This window comes from Haplochromis burtoni, unplaced genomic scaffold, assembly GCF_018398535.1.
Source record: "Haplochromis burtoni strain Fernald_Lab_line unplaced genomic scaffold, NCSU_Asbu1 Contig_312, whole genome shotgun sequence".
Classification (NCBI taxonomy): Eukaryota; Metazoa; Chordata; class Actinopteri; order Cichliformes; family Cichlidae; genus Haplochromis; species Haplochromis burtoni.
In genome coordinates this window covers 14,283-41,576 of record NW_024582673.1, presented here as the reverse complement: position 1 = coordinate 41,576, position 27,294 = coordinate 14,283, and the positions used below count along the sequence as shown (strand labels likewise).

The following is a 27,294-nucleotide window of genomic DNA, read 5'->3' as shown; positions in this document are numbered from 1 at the left end:
TACCAGGTGAAAGTTCTTTAATTCACTTGTTGAGCCATCCAAACATGTCAAACACACATGATAGAAGCAGGCACAAGCAGAGGAGTACGCCTCACAGTGGAGTTTGTAGAATAACCCCATGGCGCGGGGTCCACGGGGAGCAGCCACGGCCGGTTCAGCTCCTCCAAACTAAAATCTGTGAAAACTCCTTTTCCAAACATCTCACTATCATTTTTTTTAAGCAGGGATCTAAAAGTCTAACCTAAGGTGAAGTCCCCCCTCTATTCACAAACCAACAGTATGCACCACCTCTGGCTCCTCCACCACTCCCAGGTTTTTATCCCCCCACTTCATTCTTCCACCCCGCCCCCCCAATCATGCTGACTCCACCCACTCCTCTTCCCTCCCACCAGCGCGGTTCAGGTGTTCAGCTGTCGACGGTGCGCCCCGACCAGGTTTCGTGTTTGGTCCCAGGTTTGAGATGGGTGATGGTCACCTCCACTGCCTGGATCTTCTCGAGTTTAGGAGGGATGCAGCAAACCTTGTAGCTCACTTCATCGCCTTCCACCGGCACATACTCGCCCTCGATGCTGAGGAGACAGAGACAGAGGGGTTCAAACCCAGCTGGATTTTACAGACACGCTGAACTCTTGTCCTGCTTCAGCCTCCCGAGTGCTGGATGAGCTGTAGATGGAATCAAATACAGTTTTGTGCTCACTGCTGATTCAGGGGAGACAGAACCAGTCACACAGCTCAGTCTCATCAGCACAGGCTTGTTAGGTAGAAGGACTTCAGCTGTAGAGACAAATGATCACTCTGCCTCTCAAGTGGCCATTTGACTCCATTCACCCAGTTTGTGCCTCTCATGTTCTACGTTAGCCACAGAGCAAAGGAGAGGAGAGCTTAAAAAGGCATACCTCTCTGATTCAAAAACACACGATACACCAGACGATGAGACACTTCCTGTTGAAGAGGACATGAACAATAATAAGAAACATTATTATAACAGCTCTCCGGCTTTCTTTGTAGATTTTAGTGAAAGTTAATGAACGGGATTCTCGAGCCATGATTTCTCGTGTGGTTTCGTTTTCATATCCGTCTCTTGCACGACTCCTCGCTCAGCTAATTATTCAAGAAACCCAGCAGCATCAAACGTCACAAATCTGGATATTTTTGTGACAAACACTGTTTAGATATGATGTGTGGGCTCAAAGTGCAGACAGTTCAACGCTGAACACACAGAGACCACAAAGACACACTGACATGATCAATAAAAGGCTTATTTGTCAGATTTTGCAGGAATGCAACACATTACATCGTCTCCACTGTGTGAGCTTTTCTGTTTTTAATTACTGTCCTACTGGTGCAGCTCATCTTAGTTTTATTTGACCAAATACTGCAGCGGCCAAACATGTTGGCTGCTTTAACAAGTCTGATTGACACCCCCCGCCTTCGCCAGATCCTCCTGTCGCAGGAAAACCAGGCCCATCACAGGTGACCTCTTGCACGCTACTCACCACCTGTTTAACCTGCTGCCCTCTGGTCGGCGTCTCAGCTTCACTAACTTCTTCCACTTCATGCTGAGTACTGGTTTGTCACTGGTAAATAATAATATAGATTTTTCCTGGACAGTCTTCTTCACATGGCTTTCTTTACCTCAAAAAGGATTTGACAATCATCCAGCACTTTCATGGATGTTAAGGCCAAACTTACCAGCTTGTCAAGAAGTGCTGGAGTAGTTCTTTACCTCACAACCTACCAAAGTGCTGATGTGGCCCAAAACTCAAAGCTCCTTGGACCCTGTGCTTTGAGTTTGCAGAAGAAGAATGAAATGAAACGATCTTTCAGCTGATTTATTTATGAAGAAATAACAAAACAGATCCTCCAATATGCACGAAACAACTTTAGCAGGCGAGCGTGTTTAAAAATGGCCCCAATTTCTCAACAATTTATGCAACAGCTTCACCAGCTCCTTTACTTACAGCTGAGAATCTGCACTTCAACACCCCGACTCATAACACAACCATACATTTGAAATGTTTTATTACTATGAGGCCCATAGAGACGCCTGCACAAAGTCTGACAAACCAAAACAAACCTTTGAGTGGGATAGCAACGCCTTTAGGACCGGCCGAGTCAGTTTGGTTCATTCTTAAAAAAGAAAGAATGAATTTATGACCTGAAGGACCAGAGAAGGCTAATGAATCAAGTCTGCATCTAAAAATCACGTTCAATCCAGAAAACGATTCTGATAAGAGCTCAAGTTGATTAAGGGGGAAAAAAAAAGATGCATGAGTTCAGATTTTGTGCATTTGTGTCAAAGGGTGCAAAACGCATTAAGAGTACAGATGGCAGAGCAAAGGGGGAAGCTTTAACAGATCTCTACATCAAAAAAAGAAAAAGGCCAGAGGAGGGCACGAGGTTAATATCACTATATCAATAACATATTATCAATAAACATCACTAGGCTGTGTTGTTGTGTTGCCTTGTTGCTGAGGACGAGCCTGGTCCTGTTGTGTTCGACAAACACGTGGAAAAGTCACTCAAAGGCTTCGTGAACTATTTTATTGTTTTGTGCTTAAAGTATCCAATGAGCGGTTTGTGTGAACGTAGGTGTCCAAGTGTTCGTGCGTCTGTGCTTCAGGCCTGTGGGTGATAAAGGCACCGCAGTGAAGGTCATCAGATATTCTGCTCCTACACTCGGCGTCGCCTTGCTGTGCATTTCCTTTCACTCCTACAGAGAGCTGACAAACTTTAACATCAAGCTACACACACCTCATCAGTGACAGAGCAATAAACACATCCTGACCTTTCACCCACAGAACGACGGCGTGAGGCACTCTCCACACCACAGGTGCTTCCCCACGCCGACCTGACCACGAACACATTAATCCACAAAGCACACACACACTTACTCTGAGATATGGACAAAGATGTCAGCGCCCCCGTCCGATGGCGTGATAAATCCATGGCCTTTGGAGCGCGAGAAATATTTACACACGCCAGTAAACACGGGTCCCTCCGATGCACGAGCCGTCCTACACAGGAAGCACATTACAGAGAGATGGGAGACGTGAGCACAGAGCAGACTGAACCAGCAGAGGCAGATCCCTCGTAAGACCCGCCATATAGGAAATAAGCACTTTATTTTGAAAGGTCGTTGGCTGCTAACCAGCTGGCTCCGTCCTGTCTGCTCTCCAGCAGATCCAGTCCTGCTGCAGGGCAACCTGCACACAGCGCAGGGCTGGCCCCGAGTGAGCTTTTAAAAACATTTACTTTGAAGCAGGTCTTATTATGCTCTTCAACAACCAGAGAAGCTTTGCACGATTCACAGAATACAAACTCTTGTTTACATCATACAGAGCCAAGAGTGAAAGAAACACATGTGCTAATACATAAAATACAGAGTAATGCATGTGCTCATTGTTTAAAAGTTCATGTTTAAAGTGAGTCTTCTGAAGAGCAGCTGACAAACTGTGACACACTGTGCTGGCATGCACTGCTGTTTGTCTGCATCAGCACATACTAATCATTTACACATGCTGCTTGAATGCTGCATGACGTGGTAACAATGAATTATTGCGAAGAGGCAATTCCAGGACACGAACGATGAAAGCTGTGGGTGTTTCATTGTGGTTAGACACAGAAGGTCTCACTGAACATGCTAATCTGACAGTCTGATTAACAAACTGATCACCGTGCAGCGTCCAGCACGAGACTATTGACCAGCAACGACAACAAGCCTCATAGCAGCGAATATTACACTCGCTTCATTGGCTTGTGAATTTGTTTCCTCTCGTTAAGGTCTACAGGTGTGTGTGTGTGTGTGTGTCCTCACGCTGAGCAGGTCCTGTTTCTGCGTGTGGGCAGAGGGCTGGGGATGAGGTAGCCTCTCATAGGGGAAGGCGAGCGATCTCTGTGTCTGCAGGCCGGGAGGTGCAGAGATTCTGAAGTGGGGGGAAAAAGTCCTCAGTGTGTTACATTGCAACAAATTTCACGCAACAGCATGGCGAGCGGTTAGAGCAGGGAAACTGTGCCTGTAATGCATGTGCAAATACATGACCCGTGGCCTCGGACAGAGACGCTAATGCTCCCCCGTGCCTGTGAACCACCTCAGCGTGAGCTCGACGCCCTCACACGATGAGTCAGTCACATTAAACATCTCACAGCATCAGGGACGTTTAATTATGAGTGAACCATCCCACCACCACTATAATATTAACAGAACTGGGTTAACTGGCACAGTAGGTTCACATCAGTGCAACACATGCTGTTCGTACTTTGATCTGTTTATAGCGAGCGCTCTAACAGTGCGCGGTTCCTAAATTCATGCTTATTTGTGCTAGCTCACCTTGCTTCTTCACTCTGTATGTAAATGACTGTGCTAGTTTTTTCTGATGAAGCTTAATTTGCTCACAGCCAACTCTGATATTTCCATAAAGCAGGACTGCACAGGCCCATCAACTGAGCATCACTTGCACATTAATACAGAAGAAGTGATTATAGATCAGTTGGAGAGCAGACACCTGTTAACACATGTGGCCATGACATTGGGACTGCTTACTCTGACAGCGCACTTACTTGGCACATGCATATGGAAATGGTCCATCAGTGTCTTTGTTTTCTCTGCAGACTTTGAATGTGGACTCTGTACCAATCACCCCTCTAATACACACTTCTGAAACAATGGTTTAACAGGTGGAGGCCAATGAGATTTTCCCTTGCTCATCTTGTTGACTGGCCCCACGCTCACCTGACCTACAGTAAGTCTACCAGAACACCTCTGGGACATCAAGCTTGGGTTCGTCTGACACCAACAGGTCGAACCTCAGACTGTCCAGGAGCTCAGTGATGCTCTGGTCCAGATCGGGGAAGCAATCAGCCCTGACATCATCTGTTATCTCATTAGGAGCTTGCCCCATGTTGTCAGGCAAGCACGTGGGCGCCATACGAACTGCTGAGTTCCATTTAGAGTTTCTGCGATCAAATTTCATCAAAATGGACGAGGCTAATCTCGTTAAAGTGCTGATGTGCCGTTCACATTGTAGGATGTTGATAGATTTTGCTCTGAAAGTGAGCAAAATCTTCAATGTCAGGTGACACATGAGAGGGTGTGTGTATTTATGCATATACCTGGAGACCGTGGGGATCTTGGAGAAGGCAGTGGAGGGGTCACAGGTCGAGACCCCTTGATGGCAGTGTCTTGAGAGGACATGTTGGAAGAGGCAGAGTAAAGGATGGGGAGGGAGGAGGGGCGGCTCAAAAGGGAGCACAGCAGAGCGTGTTAACCACCTGGGAAAGGAGGATGACAGACGAGATTTAGAGCGAGTCACACAGCATGCTTACAAAGAACAGGGTTACCTAACTCTCTCCATTTAACACACACACACACACACACACACACACACACACTAGTGTGCCAGTCTCACCCAGGTGTTACGTGCACTTTTTTACTTCAATAGCAATTCAAGCTGCAAATCCCACTTCCAGCCCCCACCCGCAAAAAACAATCTGTGCTCATGGATCTCGTTGCCGTGGCAACAGTAGTTCGAGTACACGCCGATGCGACCTGACAGAGACGGTGGAGAACAACAGTGTCCTTATTCACCTCAGCCCAGGACTAACATCAGCCATTACCTCACCCTCGACTGCACGTCGAGCAATTAGGTGGAAAAGAAAACGTGCAGCGGCTTCTGCTTTACAGCTGAAAGAGAAGAAGAAAAGGAGAAGAAAAGAAGAAGAAAAGAGAAAGACGCAAGAATGTTAAACAAATACAACAAGGAGAACTTCAGCGAGGTTGCAAACGCCAGTGTTTCTGAGTAAAGCTGCAGAAGAAAGTGGAGCAGATTTCCCACGGTGCACAGGTGTTTTCACACAGCAGTTCTGGGCAGCGTGGGGAGAATCAGGTTTCCCCACATTTAACACGCAGCATGAGAGAGCCTGACACATTCTCACAAGAACTTTTTTTAGGAACTACTTTTTGTGATACAGACTTCAGAATATTATCAATCCATCTGCTTCAGCTTATCCGGGGCCGAGTCACAGGGGCAGCAGCCCAAGCAGAGAAGCCCAGACCTCCCTCTCCCCAGCCACCTCCTCCAGCTTATCGGGGGAACACCAAGGCGTTCCCAGGCCAGCCGAGAGATATAATCTCTCCAGCGTGTCCTGGGTCTGCCCCGGGGCCTCCTCCCGGTGGGACATGCCTGGAACACCTCACCCAGGAGGCGCCCAGGGGGCATCCTTGTCAGATGCCCGAACCACCTCAGCTGGCTCCTTATATAAGAGGGCAGCTGGGGATTTTAACCACGCGGACCTGAAATCTGTACTTCACAATTTCCACCGTAATGTGAAGTGTGCTACCAGAGGAGATAGAACGTTGGACCAGGTGTACACCAACATGGCGAATGCATACAGAGCCCAGGCTTATCCCCACCTGGGTCTGTCAGACCATCTCTCCCTTCTGCTACACCCAATATACACACAAAAGATCAAGAGCACTGGGATTACAACCAAAACCGTGAGAACATGGCCGCAGGATGCTATTCCGATGCTTCAGGACTGTTTCCACTGCACAGACTGGGATGTATTCAAGGTGCAGGACACTGACAATCGTGTCGCATTGGACAGTTACACCTCCACTGTCTTGGACTACATCTGTTTCTGTGTGGACAATGTAACAACTTGGAAACGATTCCGTGTGTTCCCTAATAATCCACCCTGGATGACACACGGAGTTCAACAACTTATTCGAACAAGGAACAACGCTTTCAAATCCGGGGACCAGGAGGCATACAGTGCTGCCAGGGCCAACCTGAGAAGAGGCATCAAGACTGCCAAGCAGCAGCACAGGAGGCGTATCGAGGCCAGGTTTGAGAACAACACAAACCCAAGGCAGGTCTGGGAGGGCATCAGGGCTATCACGGACTACAAAAGGAGAACACCATCACCCTCAGCCGACAGTTCTACTCTGGCTGAGGATCTAAATCTCTTTTATGCCCGTTTTGATAGGGAGAACACCGACCCTGTCCTGTCCCCTCTCCCCTCAACCGATCCTGCTCCAGTCCTGAGCACTCATGAGCTGAGGCGTGTGTTCCGGAGCATTAACACCAGGAAGGCGGCCGGGCCAGATGGAGTGCTGGGCCGGGTGCTAAAAGACTGTGCTGCGGACCTGGCGGACGTCTTCACCTCTATATATAACACCTCGTTGTCCTGTTCACTGGTACCATCCTGTTTCAAAGCAGCAACCATCGTTCCCATCCCAAAACAGTCAAATGTCACATGTCTGAACGATTTCAGACCTGTGGCACTCACCCCCATTCCCGCCAAATGCCTGGAGAGACTGGTCATTAAACACATCAGAGCTGCTTTTCCACCATCCCTGGACTCGCACCAGTTTGCATACAGGGAGAACCGGTCAACCGAGGATGCGATCGCCACAGTGCTGCACACATTACTGAAGCACTTGGAACACAGGAACACCTATGCACGGCTCCTCTTTGTAGACTACAGCTCGGCTTTTAATACCATCCGGCCATACAAACTCCGTCCCAAACTCCACCAACTGGGACTTAACTCCTCTCTGTGCAACTGGATTGTGGACTTCCTCACTAACCGTAGACAGAGTGTCAGAGTGGGTAAGAACACCTCTTCCACCCTTGTGGTCAACACCGGTGCCCCTCAGGGGTGTGTTCTGAGCCCTCTGCTATACACTCTCTACACCCATGACTGTATTTCCTCCTGCGCGTCCAATCTCATTGTTAAGTTTGCCGATGACACTACAGTGCTCGGACTTATATCCAACAACGATGAGACAAACTATAGGACAGAGGTGCAACAACTAGAGTCATGGTGCCACGACAATAACTTGGTCTTAAACACCAAAAAGACCAAGGAGATCATTGTAGATTTCCGGAAGAGGGGTCATAACAACCATCTGCCTCTCTTCATTGGCAGTGAGGCGGTGGAGAGGGTGAGCAGTTTTAAATTCTTGGGGGTAACTGTGACCGAGGACCTGTCCTGGGGCAACCATATCACCTCAGTTGCACGGAAGGCCCAACAGCGCCTCTACTACCTGAGGAGACTGCGGAGCGCACACATTCCCAGATCTCTGATGTTGAACTTCTACAACTGTGCCATCAGCAGCGTTCTGACGTATGGATTTCTAGTGTGGTTCCCCAGCTGCACCAAGGCCGATCAGCAAGCACTCCAGCGGGTGGTGAAAGAAGCTGGCAGAATTATTGGAACAAGTCTGCCAGAGATCAGTAATATCTTCCCCACTCGCTGTCTGAGGAGGGTGCACAGTATCCTGCGGGACCAACATCACCCTGCGCGCCACCTTTTCCATCTGCTGCCCTCAGGGAGAAGGTACAGGTCTATACAGGCCAGAACATCCAGACTGGCCAACAGCCTGTATCCACAGGCTGTGAGGCTCCTGAACTCTCTGCCCCCCTCTCACGGACAATAACCATATCCAACTTCTTAATAGCAATGAACTGGTCTGCATTGGTGCATCATATCTTTATTCTCTTCCCCCTCCTGCCCCCCCCCTCTTTCTTAAATAGATAACTATCATATCTGATATCATATCTCACAGTACAATAATATTGAATGGGTTGCATTGTTGTATTTTGTCATGTTTCTCAGGTCTTTGTCTGAATTTCTACGAACATTATTGCTAAGGATTGTCTTATTGCATTGGAGTCACACTGGGTTAAATATGTACACTTGGGTTTTAAGGGGTATTTATTATTTTCTTCTTTTTTTTGGGTTGTATGGAAGCCCCAAACGCAATTTCATTGTTCTTGACAATGACAATAAATAAAATACTATTAATCTACTCATAATTCATGGCATATTGGTATAGCTTAAGCTAGCAGCATATAAAAGTAATTAAACTGGCTTTTTAAAAATAAATGAACGGGTCAACACAAATATAGAGGTGGCTAGAAGACAGTCTGATGTGTTGGAGGGATGGTCGAGCGAGCTGCATTCATCTCAAGGCCACATGATGGCGATATCTTTGTCCTATAGAAGCCAATGGGACAACAACTTTTATTTCATTTATTTGCTTAGACCGTCACCTTGGGTCACACTGAATAAAATGTCATTTTGAAAAGTCTTGGTTTTGGCCAAAAAGAAGAGTCCATGTTATAAAACATGCTTGTTTTCTAATGACTTGTCGAACAAGTCATTCACCAATAAGCATGTGGTTTCACAGTTGGACCTGCTCACTAAGCCCGCCCCAAAAACACTCAAAGGACAATACAGGTTGCATTATAACAATCTAGAAGTTAAGCATCGTCCTAAGAGGAGAGTGTGGCACAAAGGCACATCAAAGCTGGATGCTTGTTCAGATGGATTAATGAGCTCAGTGGAATCTGGTTTCTGTAACCGAGGATGAATAATAGCCATCGAAAGGTTGGAAAACAGCTGCAGATGTTTCTGGAACAGCTGCAGATAAACAAAAACACCAAAACAGGACCGACTATTGCCAATGAACACAAAAACTACAGCACCACGCTCTAAATATCTGAACATGATTAGCGCTCTAACCTTTGATCATTTGACATCAGAGTTTGCTCAGCACACAGCCAGTTGCTTTAAGAACCAGCTACACGCTCTGGCAGCAGTTACACACTTTACGGTTTTTAAGCACAGCTCCGAGTGAGCACGGTGTCTGATTAACTCAATAGACACGAGGTTAATGTAATCACAGCCCCTCAGGACAGCGCGCTTCCTTTATGACCATCAACACGTCTGTCTCCGTTTACACTGTGACCAAAGCAACCTCCTTCCCAAAGGAATAGCGAGCCGCTAAAGTTAAAAAAGGAAAAGCTTTTACAGGATGACGGAGAGAACAGACAAACAAAACAGAGGGTCTTTCCAAGGAGAGGAGGTGGGACAGGGAGAAAGTGGCAGATAAGACAAAGCACTCAGGGAAAGGTTGGAAAACAAGATAAGGTGAGTGCAGACTTCGCTCACCTCATTACTACTGCTGCTGTTAAAAGGGCCACCATCACCTTCCTGCACAACACACTACAAACTCTGCTTCCTTAAAACAATGCTGGAACTGAATTTTTAAAATGAATATTTTTAAATTTGTCAGAATTTTCCAGCATTTTCACACCTGTAGTTGTTTCACTCTGGTCTGAATCATGAGTTTGTGATTACAGAGAGCAAAATCCAAAGCAAAAGCAAAATGCGTCAGTAGAAATAATGTGCAGGCCATTATTATTATTGGCTGGATGTTTCTGTGGCAGGAGCAACAGAAGTAACTACAGGAAGAAGGTGCCGTGTCCCCCGCCCCTCCCCGAGGTTTCTTCCTGTTTAAAGGGAGTTTTTCCTTCCTGCTGTTGCCAAAGTGCTGCTCACAGGGGGTTTGTGTGATTTTTGAGGTTTCCTCTCCATTGTTAAAGGGTCATTACCTTACAACATAAAGCAACTTGAGGCGACTGTTGTTGTTATTTGGCACCTAAGTGAAACTGAATTGAACCGTTGTGCATCACCAAGTTCAGGTTCCTGGAGGACTTCCCGTGACTCTTCACTACCACTCGTAATGTGTTTTACATCATTGTTTCAGTTGTGAACTTATATTTGCCTCCTTTCATTTTAGCCTTGCTTCGGCCACCCTGAGCATGCCTGCTCTTGTCTGATCTCAGAAGCTAAACACAAAATCATGCCAAACAGGTTCTGGAACATAACAATCAGTTCACCGAACTCAAGTGGCTTCCACAGTCACCAGATCTCAATCTGAAAGGTGGAGCGCCTCTGGGATGTGGTGGAACTGGAGACTGGCATCAGAAAGTGTGTGATGGTGTGTGTGTTTTGGCATGCTGCTGTAAAAACAGTAAAGCTGAACACGTTCAAGTACCAGCAGTGGAAGTTTGCCATTTATAAAAGGGAGCAAAAACCATTATTGTAATAATGTTATTGTAAAAACTGGCCCTTTTTTCCCCTCACAGTACATTGCAGGTTATACATGCAACACTAATCAAGTTTAACAACAAGAAATACCCCAGGTAGATTCAAAATATAAGGTAAAATGTGAAAATATACACGCTTTCCATGCTCAAATAAAAATGCTGAGTCATTAGAGGTGTGAAGCAAACGTGAGGAGACCAAGATAAGAGCAGGGGACAGTAAGAGGCCACACACGATAACAGACATGCATGCACCGATCTTTATAGGAACGTCAAAGAAACCACAGCTGGCATCGAACTCTCTGCAACACAAGAACGAAGGTTACAGTCGGCAAAATGTTTGAAAATTAAAGCTGCAATATTCTTTAGTGGAAAAGCGACTGCAGCCTTGACCTTAGAGATTACTGCTCCCTTTAGCATGAACCTCTGAGGTGCCAGATTCGTCCACCAGCCCTCGTCATCATCTACTGAAATCTGAACACTCTTACATCCAAAATGCTTCATAGTGATGTTTTTATCCCCTCAGACTCAAAGGAATCCACAGATCTTATTGTTCTTAAATGATCCCACAGTAACTCTGATTTTGGTGTCAAACATGTGTTACTTAGCAACGATGGGAAAATCTTCGTCTGTGATTGTGCGTCGCTTGAAAGCCTTAGCAGATCACTTACACTCGATCCTTCGGGTCTGGGAAAAAAACCCCAAACCTGGCTACGTCCACATCTTCAGGGGAACGCCACACTCCAGACGTCAGAGATTTAAATAAGACGGCATCCAGCTGTCACTCACTAAGAAGGCTCTATTTACTGGCACCCAATCTACGACGAAGCTGGACTCTAATTTTATCGATTTGAAAGGCTGCCATGAGGGTCTGTGTCGCAAAGCATCAGCAACCTGCTGCGATGCTGATGAAACATCAAAGTGTAATGACGCAGATTAAGTTTGATAGAAATTTAGTAATAATAACTCAGTTATTCAACACTTTAGCATCTCAAAGGAAGTTCAGCACTTCCATGCTGCACATATACGGACACATAAGCATCCTAGCGTGTGTTGCAGTCCATGCATCCTCAAGTATATGATCATGTGACTCTGCTTCAATTCAAACTACAGACATGCAGGACAACAGGAACGACTTCTTGTCCGCTGTGTCCCAGGCTGCAGTTGTGTATTTTGAAGGGAGGGCGACAGATTTGTGACATTTAGCATGTTTGGAGTGTATAGCTAGTGTGCATTGTAGTTAGTGTCTAACTTTTCTGCTTTTTTGTGGAAAAAAAAGAAGAAACTGAGATTCTGGGTTCATCCCATCTATATCTATTTATCTATAAAATATAGACATATTCAGGATGTCAGTGAGGCAGTTTCAGTGCTTGTTGGCAGAGATGATACTGTATGTAAGGAGGCAGAGAAATCATAGAGAACTGACTTACCCAAAGCAGTTTGTAGCTGTTAAAATGTATTATTTTAAATATCATTGTATATTCAGTAGTGAAGCGCGTTTTGATTGGTCAGATCAGTTTATTTGTATTTTAAAAAACTAAACAAAAACCATAAATCAATCAAGCTTGGAAAAAATGAAATGTTGCACATTGGTCCAGTGAAATTACACGGTTGGTATGAACGGCTGCATTAAGAATAGATGAGCTGAAACAATATTTTCAACACAAGATATTTGCATGGATTTTGCCCATCTAGTGGGACCACTTCTGTCTCTCTAACAAACTCAAACAATAGCCACTCTATCACACACACACACACACACACACTAGATAAAACCCATGTCCAGTGGAATTTTCCATGATAGTTCTCTGAACAACACGCCACCAGTGACCCTGCTGACACAGCAAATACCAACGCTACACACACAGTCAACACAGACATCGTCGGTCAGGCCGAATCCCACACACAGCCAGCTTTGGTGTGATAAACAGCATCCATGTGATGAGGTTGTTGTACTATACAAGTCAGAAACAAATGCATACAGATTCTGTCCCCGTTTAGTTTCAGCCTCCTCAAGGTGACGTCTGTTCATCTTGAGCTGCACCCACAGAGATCTCAGTGTTCCAGCGTCGGTCCCTGACATGTCTATAAGAGCAAGTGCGCTACGTGCTGATTTTCTGTACTAGCTGCTCAAGAGCCTTCAGAGTTTTTCTGCTGCTCTCCTAGTATTAGTGCCAGTAAATTTAATTAGGCTTGAAGTACGTGGAGGAGCTCGTAGGGTGAGCAGAAGACAAATCTCTAATCTTATTCTACCTGGAGTCATCAGACCTAAACTGAATTAACATTTTGGAAATAAATGTATTTGCAATTCAGCTCAGGGTTACACGAGAAATTAATGCCTCTCATATCCGTAATTTGAATGATTAGCTAACTGTGACGATGTTAAAGCTCACTGACGCTGATCATTCACACCAACGGTGGCACATTTATAAGTCATCCCACATCATGTGACCCTGTCGGAGGTGGGCTGGCATTTACATAAGCGTGGACGTATTGGTGCAGGTTGCCGGTCTAGAATCCGCCTGACTTCATGAGGTGGTGGTGCAGATAAACACAGCAACAGGTGGCTGACTGGAGCTACTCCACAAAGTTGTCAGAATGTTGGGATCATCGGATTTCTTGGTTATGTCAGGTGAGATTCCTGACTATGGAGTGACACATCCCAAACTGCTTTAGTGGACACGTTGTTGTTAATGTGCACAAACCCAAAGTGTAAAATCATACAGCAGTTTTACTGCAGAGCGTTTGTTGGGCGTAGCGGTAACCTCACTACACCGCATGTTTAGTTAACGCGTGACGTGTGGCTTGCCTGCAGTGTGACTTACGGTTTGTTTTAAAAATAAATGTGTGAAAAACCAGTGAAACAGGGACAAACAAAGACACAAGAGCATAAAATAAAGTGCAGAGACTGACAGACGAGAAACTCTGCTTTGAAAGCTTTTATGGGAATATCCGGCTCCGAACATCGAATACAATCAATCGGCCTTTTATCCAATCGAGACACGAGAGCAGGAAATGGAAGAGGAGAAAATGAAATCAAACCAAACATGAGGTCAAACCAGTACAGTGTGCATTTAGAAAAAAGAAACATGACAGATGGAAATGTGTTGAAGAGCGAAGAAAAGGAGAGTTGATATAACAGGATAACCATGTGGGAAAGTAAAGATTCTGCTTTTCCATCTCTCCTTGCTTCATCTTTTTCTTTACCCCGGCTTCCCTTCTGCTCTCTCAGAGGTTCACTCAGTTCCTCGTTCACACCGGGGGGCAGAGACACAAAGCAAGGACATGAAATTAGCAGGAACTTTGCAGAAACTTGGAGAGTCCAAGGCTGGAAAACTGTAACTGTGGGTGACACAACTACGCCCAGGTGACTGACCTCAGAACAGTCTCCTCTTTGTTTCTGAGCTCCAGATTGAAACATTTTACCTTTAGCTTTGCCCAAAAGCTGCACTTGGCAATAAAAAGCAGCTGTTTAAAGGAACCATTTAGCTTTCTTGCTAACTGTAATGTTGCAAGACTGGTGTCATAGTGTGAGTCTCTACCATAAACAAGAGAATAGGAATGCAGCTTGACCAGTATTCAGTGTTACGAAACTAAAGTTACCCTTTAAGATTAAAAACTATAAATCCTAGAATCCCGAGGAAAACAAAAAAGAAAGCTGGTCTTACTAATACATCGATGCAACGATACACAAACATGTCACACTGAGCGCTCCTAGTGAGCTGTTAAACATGGTGACTATCCAGCATCCAGTAAAGTGTGGCTTGTCAACTATTTGGGAGCATTTCCGGTTTAGTCTTCTTGTTAAAGGTGAGACAGCAAAAACAGGAAAAGATTGTGCAGTGTGCCGTCACCGCCGCGACTTCCTTTCTGTTCTAACGAATCCTCCATCCAGACTGTTTTTAGATTGATTACATGGAAATTAAAAGAACGAGTTTCGTTACTCAGAGCGTGGAGAGCATTAGCAGCGAGAGCATTAGCAGCGAGAGCATTAGCAGCCTTCTTTACTCATAGGTCAATATCCATATGTCATTATGTACTGTTCTATAAGGGGTTGTGACAGATTATAATATAGGCAGTATAAATTTTCCATGATATAAAAAAAAAAAAAAATGCCATATGACAATATTATTGCTTAAACAATACAACACCTTTACATGTGCACAACACTGGGACAAGGCGAGGCTATAACACCTTACAAGTCGTTATAAATCCCGCTGCCTGCCAGCACCAATAAAACATTTTTCCCGTAACAATAGAAATATTTTCTTGAAATACTGCGATATTATTTCGAGGCTCTATTATCCACCCATAACCCCACATGTCTGCTTATTTTGACAAAAGGCATCCAAATACTTTATAGCTCAAAAAACTTCATCTTTCTCATCGACAACATGCAATCTGTGTATTAGCAGAGGAGATGTGTAATGCAGCTGCAGGCGCGTGTCTGCTGTGTTACACAACCGCTGTAATATAGTGATAACATCACTAATTCATTTAAACAAAAAACCCAAGAAGGGGTTGCAATATTGAACCCTTCAGTCAGCTAATAACCATCACATCCCTAGCTACAATAACCATCAACAGCTCAGCTCCCCCTAAACGAAACACTCATTTATCATTCGCCCCTGTGAGGTGCCAGGAAGTATAAAGGTATGAACAAAGCAGCCCCTTAAATGCACCGCTTTAAGGGGAGTTTGATTTCAATCTCGCACTGGTCTCACTGAGTTAAAGATTCCTGGCTGACATAAACCACGGTCACATGTTTGCATCTGCACTGCGACATTCTGCGAGGACCTTGAGCCGCTGCAGCTGATGGAGGCAGAGTCATTGTTGCATCTCCACTCTTAAGCGGTCGAGATGAATGAAGTGGACGGCGGATGCAAATGGCTCCAGGCCCCTTATTGAAGACCTCAAAGCGTGCACACAAAGAATAACGCACACAAAGAATAACGCAATCTGCTTTACAAACATTATGAGCCTGTGTTGAATGCAGAAAGCAACCTTAAGCAACCATGTGAAGCCCTCTGTGGAAGCCACTGTGGGTGGGTGTGTTTGTGGTACTGTGGATGCGTGTGTGGCTGAAAGTGAATTGCATGTGTGTGACGGCAAAAGATGGTCCCGATCTCTCCATTTGATGACTCACTCCCTCGATGTGCGTCACTGGATTTGGTGTTTTAAACATTACAAACTTGTGAGGGCTGACCATGACCGTCAGCAAACTCCTGCTTCACACCTGTTTACACGAGGAGCCGTATGAATGCAGCTACAGACCTGAGCCCCCACCCACCCATACACCCAGGAATCCACTGTATAGCTTCCAGGTGCACGTCACCCCTGCTTCCCCCACCTCTCAGAACCCACTGTCACCCAGACACAGGCCTGAAACAATACATACGTTTTAAAATGGGTCAGTTAGGCTGCGAGGGTTTGTTGAAGTTCAAGCTTTCTTTTAAAAGCGATCAGCTAATGCAGAACTGAGACTACAACAGAAAACCAAAAAGCATCCGGTATCAAAAACAGCGCCTCCAGATTAGTTCAGCACCAAAACAAGCAGCAGCTATTATAAGTTACTATACTGTGAACAGCTCAAATCACTTTTCACTCAAATTGCTGCAGTTTCATTTTCACATGAGAGGTTTACATTTTTCTTGATTTAAAGGAGTTGGACTCAAACAGCATTATACTGTCCTCGGTGCACAAAGTGTCAGAATTACACCACTTGCAAAATAATTGTGTTTTTTTGGTACATTAGCATACTGTTTTAACATTGCTTAAAAAACAAAAAGCATAAAAACAATGTTTTCATGGGCTTTAGGCACCGTGTCTCGTGTATATTGATGAGGATCATCACACAGAAATCAAAAGAAGTGGCTCATTTGAAGCAGTGATTTATTCATGTGTTCTTGTGGTCGAGAGCAGGTGAGGAGTCACGACTTCGCTTTTGATTCAATTGGTAATTTTGTTGTTAATCTCATGAACTATCTGCTTAATTTTAAATAAATCAAAAAACTAAACTAAATTATTACTTTTTTGCCTCCTAATGCAATACTGTGCAAAACTGTTACAGGCTTTGTAACAATCTTTTTACAAGCAGGTCTTCACTGTGTTTATATTGTACAAGCTGCAGTCTCAGATTGTCCTTCTGTTGACATGAAAACTGCAATGGGGAGCTGAAGCCTTCTTCCTTTTCTTCAGGCGAACATGCTCACAGTTCTGCCCTCTCCTGTGGGGGTCGTAACCACAGCTGGTGATTCTTCCTGGATAAAGTAGGAAAAAGGAAGCGACCTGTTCAGTCACTGGACAGGGGAAATGCTTTTACTGCCATGTGTGATTTGCATTCTGAATCTCTTCAAGCTCATCTGGGCAGCCGACATTCTCCTCTTATACCATCTTTTATAATGATTTGACTTTATTTTTGGCCCCAAAACAATAAGAAAAAATAAAAGATAACTTTACAGAAAGATGTATCGAAAGTAAGAAACCTGAAACCTTTGGACACCATGTGTAAGTATTTTTCTTCCTCCTTAGGGTCTTAACTTCCCGACATTCCCCATGTCTATCTTACACGTCTAAATCTCCTGGAAAATATTGACAGTATGATGCACAGACTGCTGGAGAAACATATTACACTGGAATCCAGTTAAACAGCAGCACAGACTCACTGCAACATACAGTAATGTTGCTTGTTATTGATGTACTGGGATTCTTATGCTTGGCTTTCAAATTGCCCAGAATCACAGCTGCGACAGCCAATAAAAAAAACGGCACAATCATGCCAGACGCCACTTCTGCTCCACTGCAATTTTGGACGTGCAATTTCCACACTGCAATTTCCACAAGCTCCTGAAAACAGTGATTTGGGTAATTTAGTTACAGTCGCTTGAAGAGAACTTAAAGCAGCAGATAAGCAAGATCATATCAAGATCAGGTCAAAGGAGAAATAATCACTCATACCACTTAACTCATATTAAAGCTTTTTTTAAAAAAATATATAGATTAGATATGTTGTATGTATATATCTAAAGTGTGAACGTTGCATTTATGAGGATTCAAACATATGGTTTGAAATAAACGACCAGCAGATTTGATGGTTATAGCTGTGGGACAACAAAAGACCAACATGCTGCTAGATCAATACTGGATTAGCAAACTGACAACTGTATAACTGAATCATGGGTATTTCTCTATAACATGACAGTATATCCACGTAAACAACCATCAACAGGTTTTATGCATTGGGGATTAAATTGTCCTCGCAGACCGATTACGTTTCAGAAACTCGTTTTATTTTTCTAACAGAGTCCACTTCAAACTAGCTAGAAGAGCAGCAACAACATTGTTTAGTGTTTAGGAGTCACTGCTCAAAAACAGAAGGTTTGAGAAAACAGGTTTAGGTGAACTCTGCTCTCGACCTGAATGAATATCCTTTGCTGCACTGAATCCACAAACGTCTTTGACCTTGGAGAGCTCTTTAGATTTTTGAGTGATTAAGTCTCTCGCTTCAGTGGGAAAGATAAGAGCAGGTCGTAAACGTTTAAGTGTTTCGATAAGACGGCTCTGCACTAAAACTAAGGTGGTTTGAGTCATGAGCACCAGGTCTGATTTTAAGTAGTCGAGTACATTTTTGTCCATGTTCATTATCTGTTTGTTTTCATCCAATAAGATGAAATATTTGTTCAAATATTGTCTCAACTTCAAAGTGCAAAGGTGGATGTTCTCATTTTGATAAATCCACTAAAAATAGGCAGTCTGTGTTTCTCCGCAGTAGCAATCATCAGCTACTGGATGGATGCAGAACCATTAGAGCGCTCTGGACACAACACATGAAACAAACAACGAGCAATTAAAATCATTATGTCGACAATAAGGGCACAGAAACTGAAAATTACATCTGCTGGCTGCTCACAAAGCTCTCATCAATCATTAAATCACACGTCTGTTAATAACAAGGTTGAAATGAAGTTTGCAGTGAATCCATTTCCCCCGTAATCATTTACTTTGGCATCATTCAGAGCATCCAGCAGGAAATCGGACACCCAAATGGTCGATGTTGGATACGGAAATAATTCCCGTTGATCCTTTGGACGGATAAAGCTACAGTTTGTTACAACATCGACGTTCAGATGTTGACACATTTTCATAAAACATGACGGTTTTTGTGCACTGAAATCAGTCATTTTAAATTCAGCAGTAAATTCGGCTTCTATTGCCCGATTTACACGACTGACCCCTCCTTTTAATCATTTGAGCCAATAGAATCACGGTAACGTCACTGCGAAGCGGTGAACATTTGTTTTGGATGCAAGACAGCACAAGTAAGAAAGTTTGTGCTGCTGTTTTTCCAAATGCGATGCGTAATTTTGGTCTTCATTTATGGTCGATTTAGTGAATTTTGTTCGGAGCGTGACGAAATTTGCAGTTTTGGAAACTGTGAGATGTCAGCGTTTAGTAGAGGCGTTACTCGTCCGCGCCTTTGGGTGAATCTGGGTTATGCCTGTATTTGGCGTCGCAGCCCACTAAACTGGACGTTCCCCCTCTCGCCCCAGCTAGTTGGAAAAAAGCTGCCTTAGAAGTTAGCATGTGGGGAAGTTGGGGGTTGTTGGCAGACAGGCTGATTAAAAACACTTTGGACAGCAAAGCCGGTGGCAGACATGGAGACGGGAAAAAGCAGGCCTGGGTGAGGACGAGAAACTGTAGCTGTGTGAGAAAGGCTAAGAAAACAAAAGAGTGAGGGGAGTTTGTGGGGTCACTGAGCAATGCAGCTTTCTTTGAATGGAGCACAGATTTATTGCTGTTGACAGTTTGGATAAGAGCCACATTTTGATTTGTCACCTGTTGTGATTAATGATGTCCTCGCAGTAATTGTTACTTGCATATCAAATATGAAACTTTAAAGCTTGTAAGATCAGGGGGATAAAATGTGTTTGTATATTTATTAAGTAAGGTGTGTTTTATGTTTGGAGGTCTAGAGAATCTCATTTTACACCCTGCTGCACATTCAAAACTTCACCTGCTGCAGACAAACAAAATACACACATCGAAGTCAAACAGTGCAACCTGGTCCTGTGGTACCATCACTCAGCCCATGTATACTTTTACAGCTTCCCACAGGATGCATCTTCCTTGACAGAGAGAATTTGGGGGTGTTTGGAGGTCCCAAAGCGTTTTAACCGAAGCCAAAGTTAACTCACCAGCAGCTCTAAAACTGTGGTGGCTACATTTACTCAAACACAGTCAGAAATCAAAGGAAAATGATCTCTATCAAACATTGTATCATTTAATTACTGCAAATTGTATTTACTAATGTAGTCGCACCCAAATGGCTCCTTGTCAACCAGGAAAGTCTCTGCAAACCTCTGGCATGTCTAAACAAAGAATAATACACGCAAGCGCTATGAGAGAGGAGTTCACCTGCATAAAGACTCCATTATCACTTAAATTGTTTGCTGGCTTTGTGCGTTTCCATCAGTGGCGTCAGATGACTTTCACAGAAAGGTAAGCAGAGATGATGGATTAATATTACTGCTGCATATGTTTGAGAAATATTCTGTTTATTCACAGCATCATAATCTATAATTCATGTTTGTTGTCCTGTAAGGACAAATATCTCTTGCTACAATGGCTGAGCACAGCCCTACATCTTCATTTAAAAACAACAACAACAGTCAGTGGCATAAACAGGCTAGCTGTGTTTCCACACAAAGCTAGCTGCACTGCCTCACTTCTTAAAGCAACTAGGTTGATGAAAAAGACGAGAGCAGTTACTGAGGTCAGTTACAGGACACATAATGCACTCTCAGCATTACAGAGGTGAGTGACAACAAACACATGGCCTGTAAAAGCAAAGATTCCTTAGGAGAGAAATGAAAGCTTGCACACATACAAGGTAATACTTGCACTTTGTTCCAGTCACTCACAGCATTTTGTTCAACTGTATATAAAAGAAAGTGTACTGTGGCTTTGGCGGTGACCTGAACCATAGTCCAGAGGACTGTACTACGAAACCACATTACTGGATTAGCAAACCAGGTCTCGCTTCAAGTCAGAGTTTTCAGCGTCACGAGAGAGGTTCGGTTTTTACCTGGCTAAATCACCATGGTAACTTATACTGACAATAAAATCTGTTCATAGATTTGGTTTGTTTTTAACTCTTCTGGTCTTTACTGTATGTTTTAAATTTGATAGATTCTCTTCCAGGCGAATAAAATTTAAGTTGTTGAGTCGTATCTCACTAAAACCACTGAATGAAGCACTGCATTATCACATTAACGTATAAATGTGGTACTTGATTCAAGTCTCTTTCACACTGCTGGAACTGCAGCTACCACAACAGAGGACACACACCAAGATTACCTGCTCAATCAATATTACAATTTGATCTGCAACAAACTACAGTGATTTCCATGCCTCTGTTATTAGGCTATGGGACAATAACATGTAATGTCTAAATATATCCGGCTTAAAGTTTCAGAGCCCTAATGTGCAGCAGCAATCTTAGAAATGAACAGCAACACGTTATCATCTGATAACGTCTGACTAGAGTAGGCGCCGCACAGGGACCATTTCGGGTTAAAGAAGAATGACATTTTGGGGGTTGCCCCAAAACGTTTTAACGTTTGCAAAATGCAAATTTTTATGAGAGCACGCTCGCAACCTGAAGCAGAAAGGCCGGCTTAACAGGGAAAGTTGATCGCTAGCATCATGATCCTTGTTACCTAGCTGGGTTTTTAGAATTTGTTGAGCCAGCTAATGCAAGGTAAGCTTTTCTGTGTTGAACTTGTGGGCAGAATACTCCTCAGTGTCATCGCTTACGACTGACGCTCTTCTTGTCTGTGTTGTTGTCCGTTGTCATCAGTCGTCTGTGTTTGTTTTGAAAATGTGCATTTCATTTAGTCGCACACTGCAGACTAAACCTACCTCATCGTAGGCCAGACGAGGACCCATCAGAGCACTGCTCTACACCCTCCATTAAACCCAGTGTGACACCAAAACACAAAAACCACAGTAGCAAATAGGTGAGAGAAATGTGCCACAATGAATACATTAATTCAGAGAGATGAGGCAGACAAGCATCTCTGCAAATGCAGTCACATTACACTCTAATATGTAAATCAAACCAGCAGTCAGAAGTCAAAAATATCCTCTTGCTTTCTGTCATGTGATGACAGATCAGTATTCCCACTCCAAACACACACAGACACACAAACCAGTCCACACATGAATCTATTTGCATGCACTCAGGTGCATCTTTGCTGCAGGTGTCTATATGAAAATAGAATGAGGCAGAAAACAATGTCATCTCAATAATGATGACATCATTTTAAGACATTATTGGGGAAATTAGGTAAAAATGTCACTGACTGGCTAGCTACTGCCATCACTTTGACTACCACTGATCTAACAGCTCCAGGTGACACAGTCTGCAAATCTTCCAATCGGTGCTAGCGACAGGATTTAACAGGCATCGCATGACAGGTGATGGCAAGCTGGCGGCACTCATTCGTACAAGTGAGTATGTGAAAGTATGATTTATGCGTCAGCTCCAAATGACGAAACTTGAAGTGTGAAAAAGTATCCAGCACGCTGACATGATTACAGGTCAGTCAGTTAAACAGTTCTAATGATGGTTATTGATACGTGCTATCAGCTGTCCGTCCTTATCAGGTAAATGATTCAGTAATATCAGCACACACAGGTGTGAGATTTTCAGATACTTTGCATATATATAAATAACGAACTCAGTGTGACAGTCACCACAGCATACACAGCTTTTACACTACTGTGACACTTTGTAGTTAACAGCCAATTTCTTACAAAAATAAAACAGATGAGAAGCAGCTAATGATTATGGAAAATCACACATATCCAGGTAGAGCACAGTTGCAAAGGAAAAGTCATTACTGAAAAGTCCAACCAACACCAAAATAAAAGTCTGTGTGACCTCTGCCACAGACTGTTCTCACTGCATAACCAGCCCGAATGCTGGGACAAAGACAGGAAACACCTCCTCAGGCTGCAGCATTAGTCCAAACTAAATATCACTGACAAGCTGTCTGGCTGAAAAGTTTGGAAAAACAAAATCTGATTGATGACCAACTTTACATTCTCCTTCTGGCCTTGACTCTAACGTGCATGCAAACACCATGGATATTCAGCCATGACTGCTAAGATGGCTTGTGCTAACCCAGAAAGAGTCGCAGAAAAGGAAGCCAGCAGTATCGCTGTGTCCCCCGACTGCAAACAGTTCCAGCCATGATACGTTTGCATGCAATTCTTAATTTACCAGTTTAACAAAGTGCTTCCTACTTTCCAAAGTGTGAGCGGTGACGTGCCAGGCATAGATCGCAAGAGCCAATCCAGTCACAATTCCCTACCCAGCGTGGAATTTGCTCCCGAGGTAAACAACAGGAAACACAACTGCACAAAATGCAGTCACATGCATTTCACTCGTGTACACACGTGCACACACGTGCACACACACACACACACACACACACACACACACACACACACCTTTACAGGAAAGAGGCCACAAAACATTAGCAGCTCTCTTTTATCTTCTAGTTGTAGCGCGCCGGCTTCCCTCTCCACCTTCAGTTACGCACCGTCATGTTTACTGCACTTTGCTACAGACACACACGAGCGTTACACTCGATACAGATGAAAATTAAGACTTGAAATGAGATGCAGACAGTTTGGATTTCCATCTGCTTTTGTCGCTCCTCTCTTTGCTGTGTCCTCTTTATGCTATTACACGTCTTTCTCATTGTCTCACGAGAGATTATTACACCCGATCATGTTGCATTCAAACAAGCTTCTTCTGGCTTCACAGCTGTAAAAAGAACAGTCATAAAAAAAACAGAAAATAATCCACTGGTGAGAGTTAAAGTGGCCTGATGGCACCGTTATCGTCTATGAGGGTAACTTCTATGAGCTTGTGTTGCCGACATTCAAATGAGTGAGTATCTACCGCCATGTGTAGAACACGGTGGAAGCTCTGACCAGAACCTACAGCAGGTGGAGAGCTGGTTCAAATACCACACCCATCTCCAGCTGCAGTCAAAGAGTTTGAGTCTGAGAAGCAGCTGATTATACAGCTCCAAAATTTATTGGGGTGGTTTCTTCACAGTAAGTTGCCCTCAACCTTATGAAAGACATGGGTGATAATTCAATAAATAAGAACTCAATAAAAAAATGAGTGAATCCAGAATTGTTAGAGCTCAGCATTAGAGCCAAACAGACCCAACAGCAGGGGGTGTCCACTGGCTTCACTGCATTCTACTGTGCAGTTTTACTGGTCCAGGATGGCGTTCATATTTTGACACAACGTGCTAAATCATCACGTCAGTCAAGCTGACATCAAATGCAGCGTTTATAATAACTCCACTTCAGCGGCCATCTAAAGTAACACCATGACATTTGAGAAGTCGTTCAATAAAACAGAAAAACCACAATAAAGCACTTAACGATGAAGTAGACTGGCAGAGATCAAAATACATCTGAAATTTATTTTCATGTTGGGGAAGTTTGAGGGTCTTATACAGTTTAAAAATACACACAGACATACAGGTGCTGGATAAAACCCAGACCTGCAACTCGCTCTGTAATTTGTGTGCAGCTCTGGAGAGACCTCAGCCTTTAACTGAAAACCACATCCTCAGTGAAACTGTGATGATAGCCAGTCAATAACTTTCCTTAGAAATCGAGGATTTTTCTTCTTCACACACAACCAAACAATAAAACTCAACGATATCTCTTGACCAACACATCTAATGATATTTTTCTTGCTTCATCCAACAACAGGCAGGAATCAGGGCTCAAAAACACAGGATGATCCTCCACCTTTGCTGTCCTCTGTGGCTAATGCACCCACACCCACACGGTGAGAAACAAACACGCACTTGTCCAATAATGAGCTGCTGATAGATACTGGCAATATCATGCGGCTCTTAAGCGCCCACAGATGCTCGTCTTCCAGGACTTCATTAGCTCTGAATGGGGGGGTGAGAAAAAGCCTTTTCAAGTTTATGAATGAAAGCCTCTGACTTTCATAAACACACGTACGTGTGTGTGTGTGTGTGTGTGTGTATTCCCTTGCATGCTTTTGAGCCCCAACCCCCCCCAAAGGAAATGAACGCCAGCTCGCGCCAGGAAAATCCTTGATGGAAAGCAAAGACTGGAAGTCAGTGAACTTTGGCGCCTCCAGTAACTTACAAATACAAACGAGCTTAAATAAAAACACACATTTCGTCCGCTGAGCTCATTTATATAAACCACAGTGTTTGTCGAGCAGGTGTAAAGTTCACAGCTTCCTTGGGGCAAAAACTATTAGCTAGCTGCTGCAGAAATTAGCCGCGCGCTCACAGAGCAGCGCTGCGTGTGTTCGAGTCTCACCTTGTTGCCTCCAACTTCAGCACTGACGTTTCTTCTGAAGCTGGAAAAGTTTCCGCTCTGAACAGTTTGATGTCGTGCTGCGGGTTTGTTCCTCGCTGTAGAGCGTGGTGAGGATGAGCTTCAGCCTCCCGGAGTCCAGCAGAGTAAACTCTTTCACTCTCTCTCGCTCTTTTTTCCTTTTTTCCTTCTTTTTTTTCTCAATGGGCGTAACACCATCGGAGTGACGTCACCTGTTACCGTAACAGGCGCTACAGCGGGACGTCAAAAACGAGCAGCCGTAAATACGCGACACAACACGCAAAGCGGATTTGTTTGGCTATTTTATACAGAAAACCACTTTTTACAAGAACAAAGGAATAAATAAAATGTTTATGTTAGTTGCATTTGTATGCAAGTTACTGTCATTTTATAACGTTTCAAATAAATAGACAAACTCGTGTTGCGTGGGAATAATAAACAGCATTGTCTGCACGCTGTTTATTTCCTGAATCCTTAAGGCTTCTGAATGCCATGCAATGAATTATCTATTTCTATCGTTTCCTATTTCTGTATTGTTGGTACACAGGATTAATTCAATATTACATGTAAACTCATTGTATATATCGCACATTTGTACATAGTATAAAACACTTTTGGATTAATAATGCTTGATTTAGTATATCTTTGATTCGATTTTTCCGTCTGAGGCTCCAGCGCCCCCAGCGCCCCTGAAAAGGATAAGCGGAAGCGAATGGATGGATGGATTTTTCCGTCTGACTTGTGAGCTGTTGTAAGACGTAAATTTCTTAAGTGTGGGATTAATTAAGGTGTCTTATTTTTTTTAAAAACGGTCACACCGCCTGACAAAAGAGATTTCATACATTTTTGAACCAAGAAATTGTAATAAACACCTTACGTGGCACAAAGACAGCACTTATTGGAATAAACAGCTAATTTAACACATTTATTACCATTTCATGTTTTGGTGTGCGTTTTATATGAAGCTATACTTATTCTTTGTTTTGGTTTGTTAAACCATGACTAAAAACAAAATTAAACTTGAAAGGAATGTAACAGGAAATAAGATGAAAAAGGTTCACATGAAGCACTGCCTCACATTCAGCAGAGGGAGACATTTTCATACTTTAGCTCAGAATAAGTGGGAATTAGACATCAGTTATATTTTTGTAACGTTATATCCTGTTAAACACAGTGAGTCAGTGTGTTCTCTTACCACCGTCTATTGATGCTGTCCATACAATCCATGTGGGAAAAACAAAGAGAACAACACATATGTACAAAGGAACGAGACTCTGGGAACAAGCCTCCATTTCAGTTCCATTTGCCCTTTAGATGACTAGAAAAGTGCTTCATGAAAAATGACTTCACACTGAAGAGTTGTTCATCACAGCAGCGCTGGTGTGACGGAGGATAATATAAGTTGAATTTCAAAGAGCATCCACACAAAATGATCTGGAAATGCATAGAAAGTGGCACATGACCCACAAACCAACTGTCCAATAAGAGAGTGACATAATGAAGCGCAGCTCTACATGACTTTGTTTTCATGGGCATTTTTACGGTACATTCAAATTCGAGGTCTGCTGACTTTTAGATACAGCTTCATATCAACCTCAATCGGTTTTGCCTGCCAATAGTCTGCAAGGTGACCTGCTGTCGAGGCGCACACATGCCCAACCAAACACAGGAAGCTCGCAGTCTAGCATATTCACAATGAAACAAAAAGAGAAAGCTAAGGTCCGGCCTGCTTCTTTACTGAGTTTAAAGAGGCTCCTATGTTGATTTTCCATTTGACACTTTTCATATTTGAATCTACACACCAGGAAAGACATAAAGTAAGGAAGTCATATGGAATTTACTACACTACACATTTAATCCTGCGATACTGAAAGAGAAATGCAATTTTGAGTACATGGTGAAGAAATGCTGCTGCAGTAAAGGAAACTGTCAGCATGACTCTCTGGGAAGAATTCTTAAGAAATAAATGTGTAAAATGACA

The 27,294-nt window shown here is 43.6% G+C and overlaps 1 protein-coding gene across 1 annotated transcript; it reads right to left on the bottom strand.

The window, feature by feature from the left end:
• On the bottom strand, positions 1-25,498 carry carhsp1 (calcium regulated heat stable protein 1). The gene is made up of 5 exons (XM_005941801.3): positions 25,296-25,498; positions 5,113-5,271; positions 3,818-3,926; positions 2,895-3,017; positions 1-569 (listed from the first exon to the last, which is right to left on the bottom strand). Exons 2-5 carry the CDS (start codon positions 5,192-5,194, stop codon positions 407-409), a joined length of 477 nt encoding a protein of 158 aa, XP_005941863.1. The 5' UTR covers positions 5,195-5,271; positions 25,296-25,498; the 3' UTR covers positions 1-406.
• Between the last annotated feature and the right edge of the window lie 1,796 nt (positions 25,499-27,294).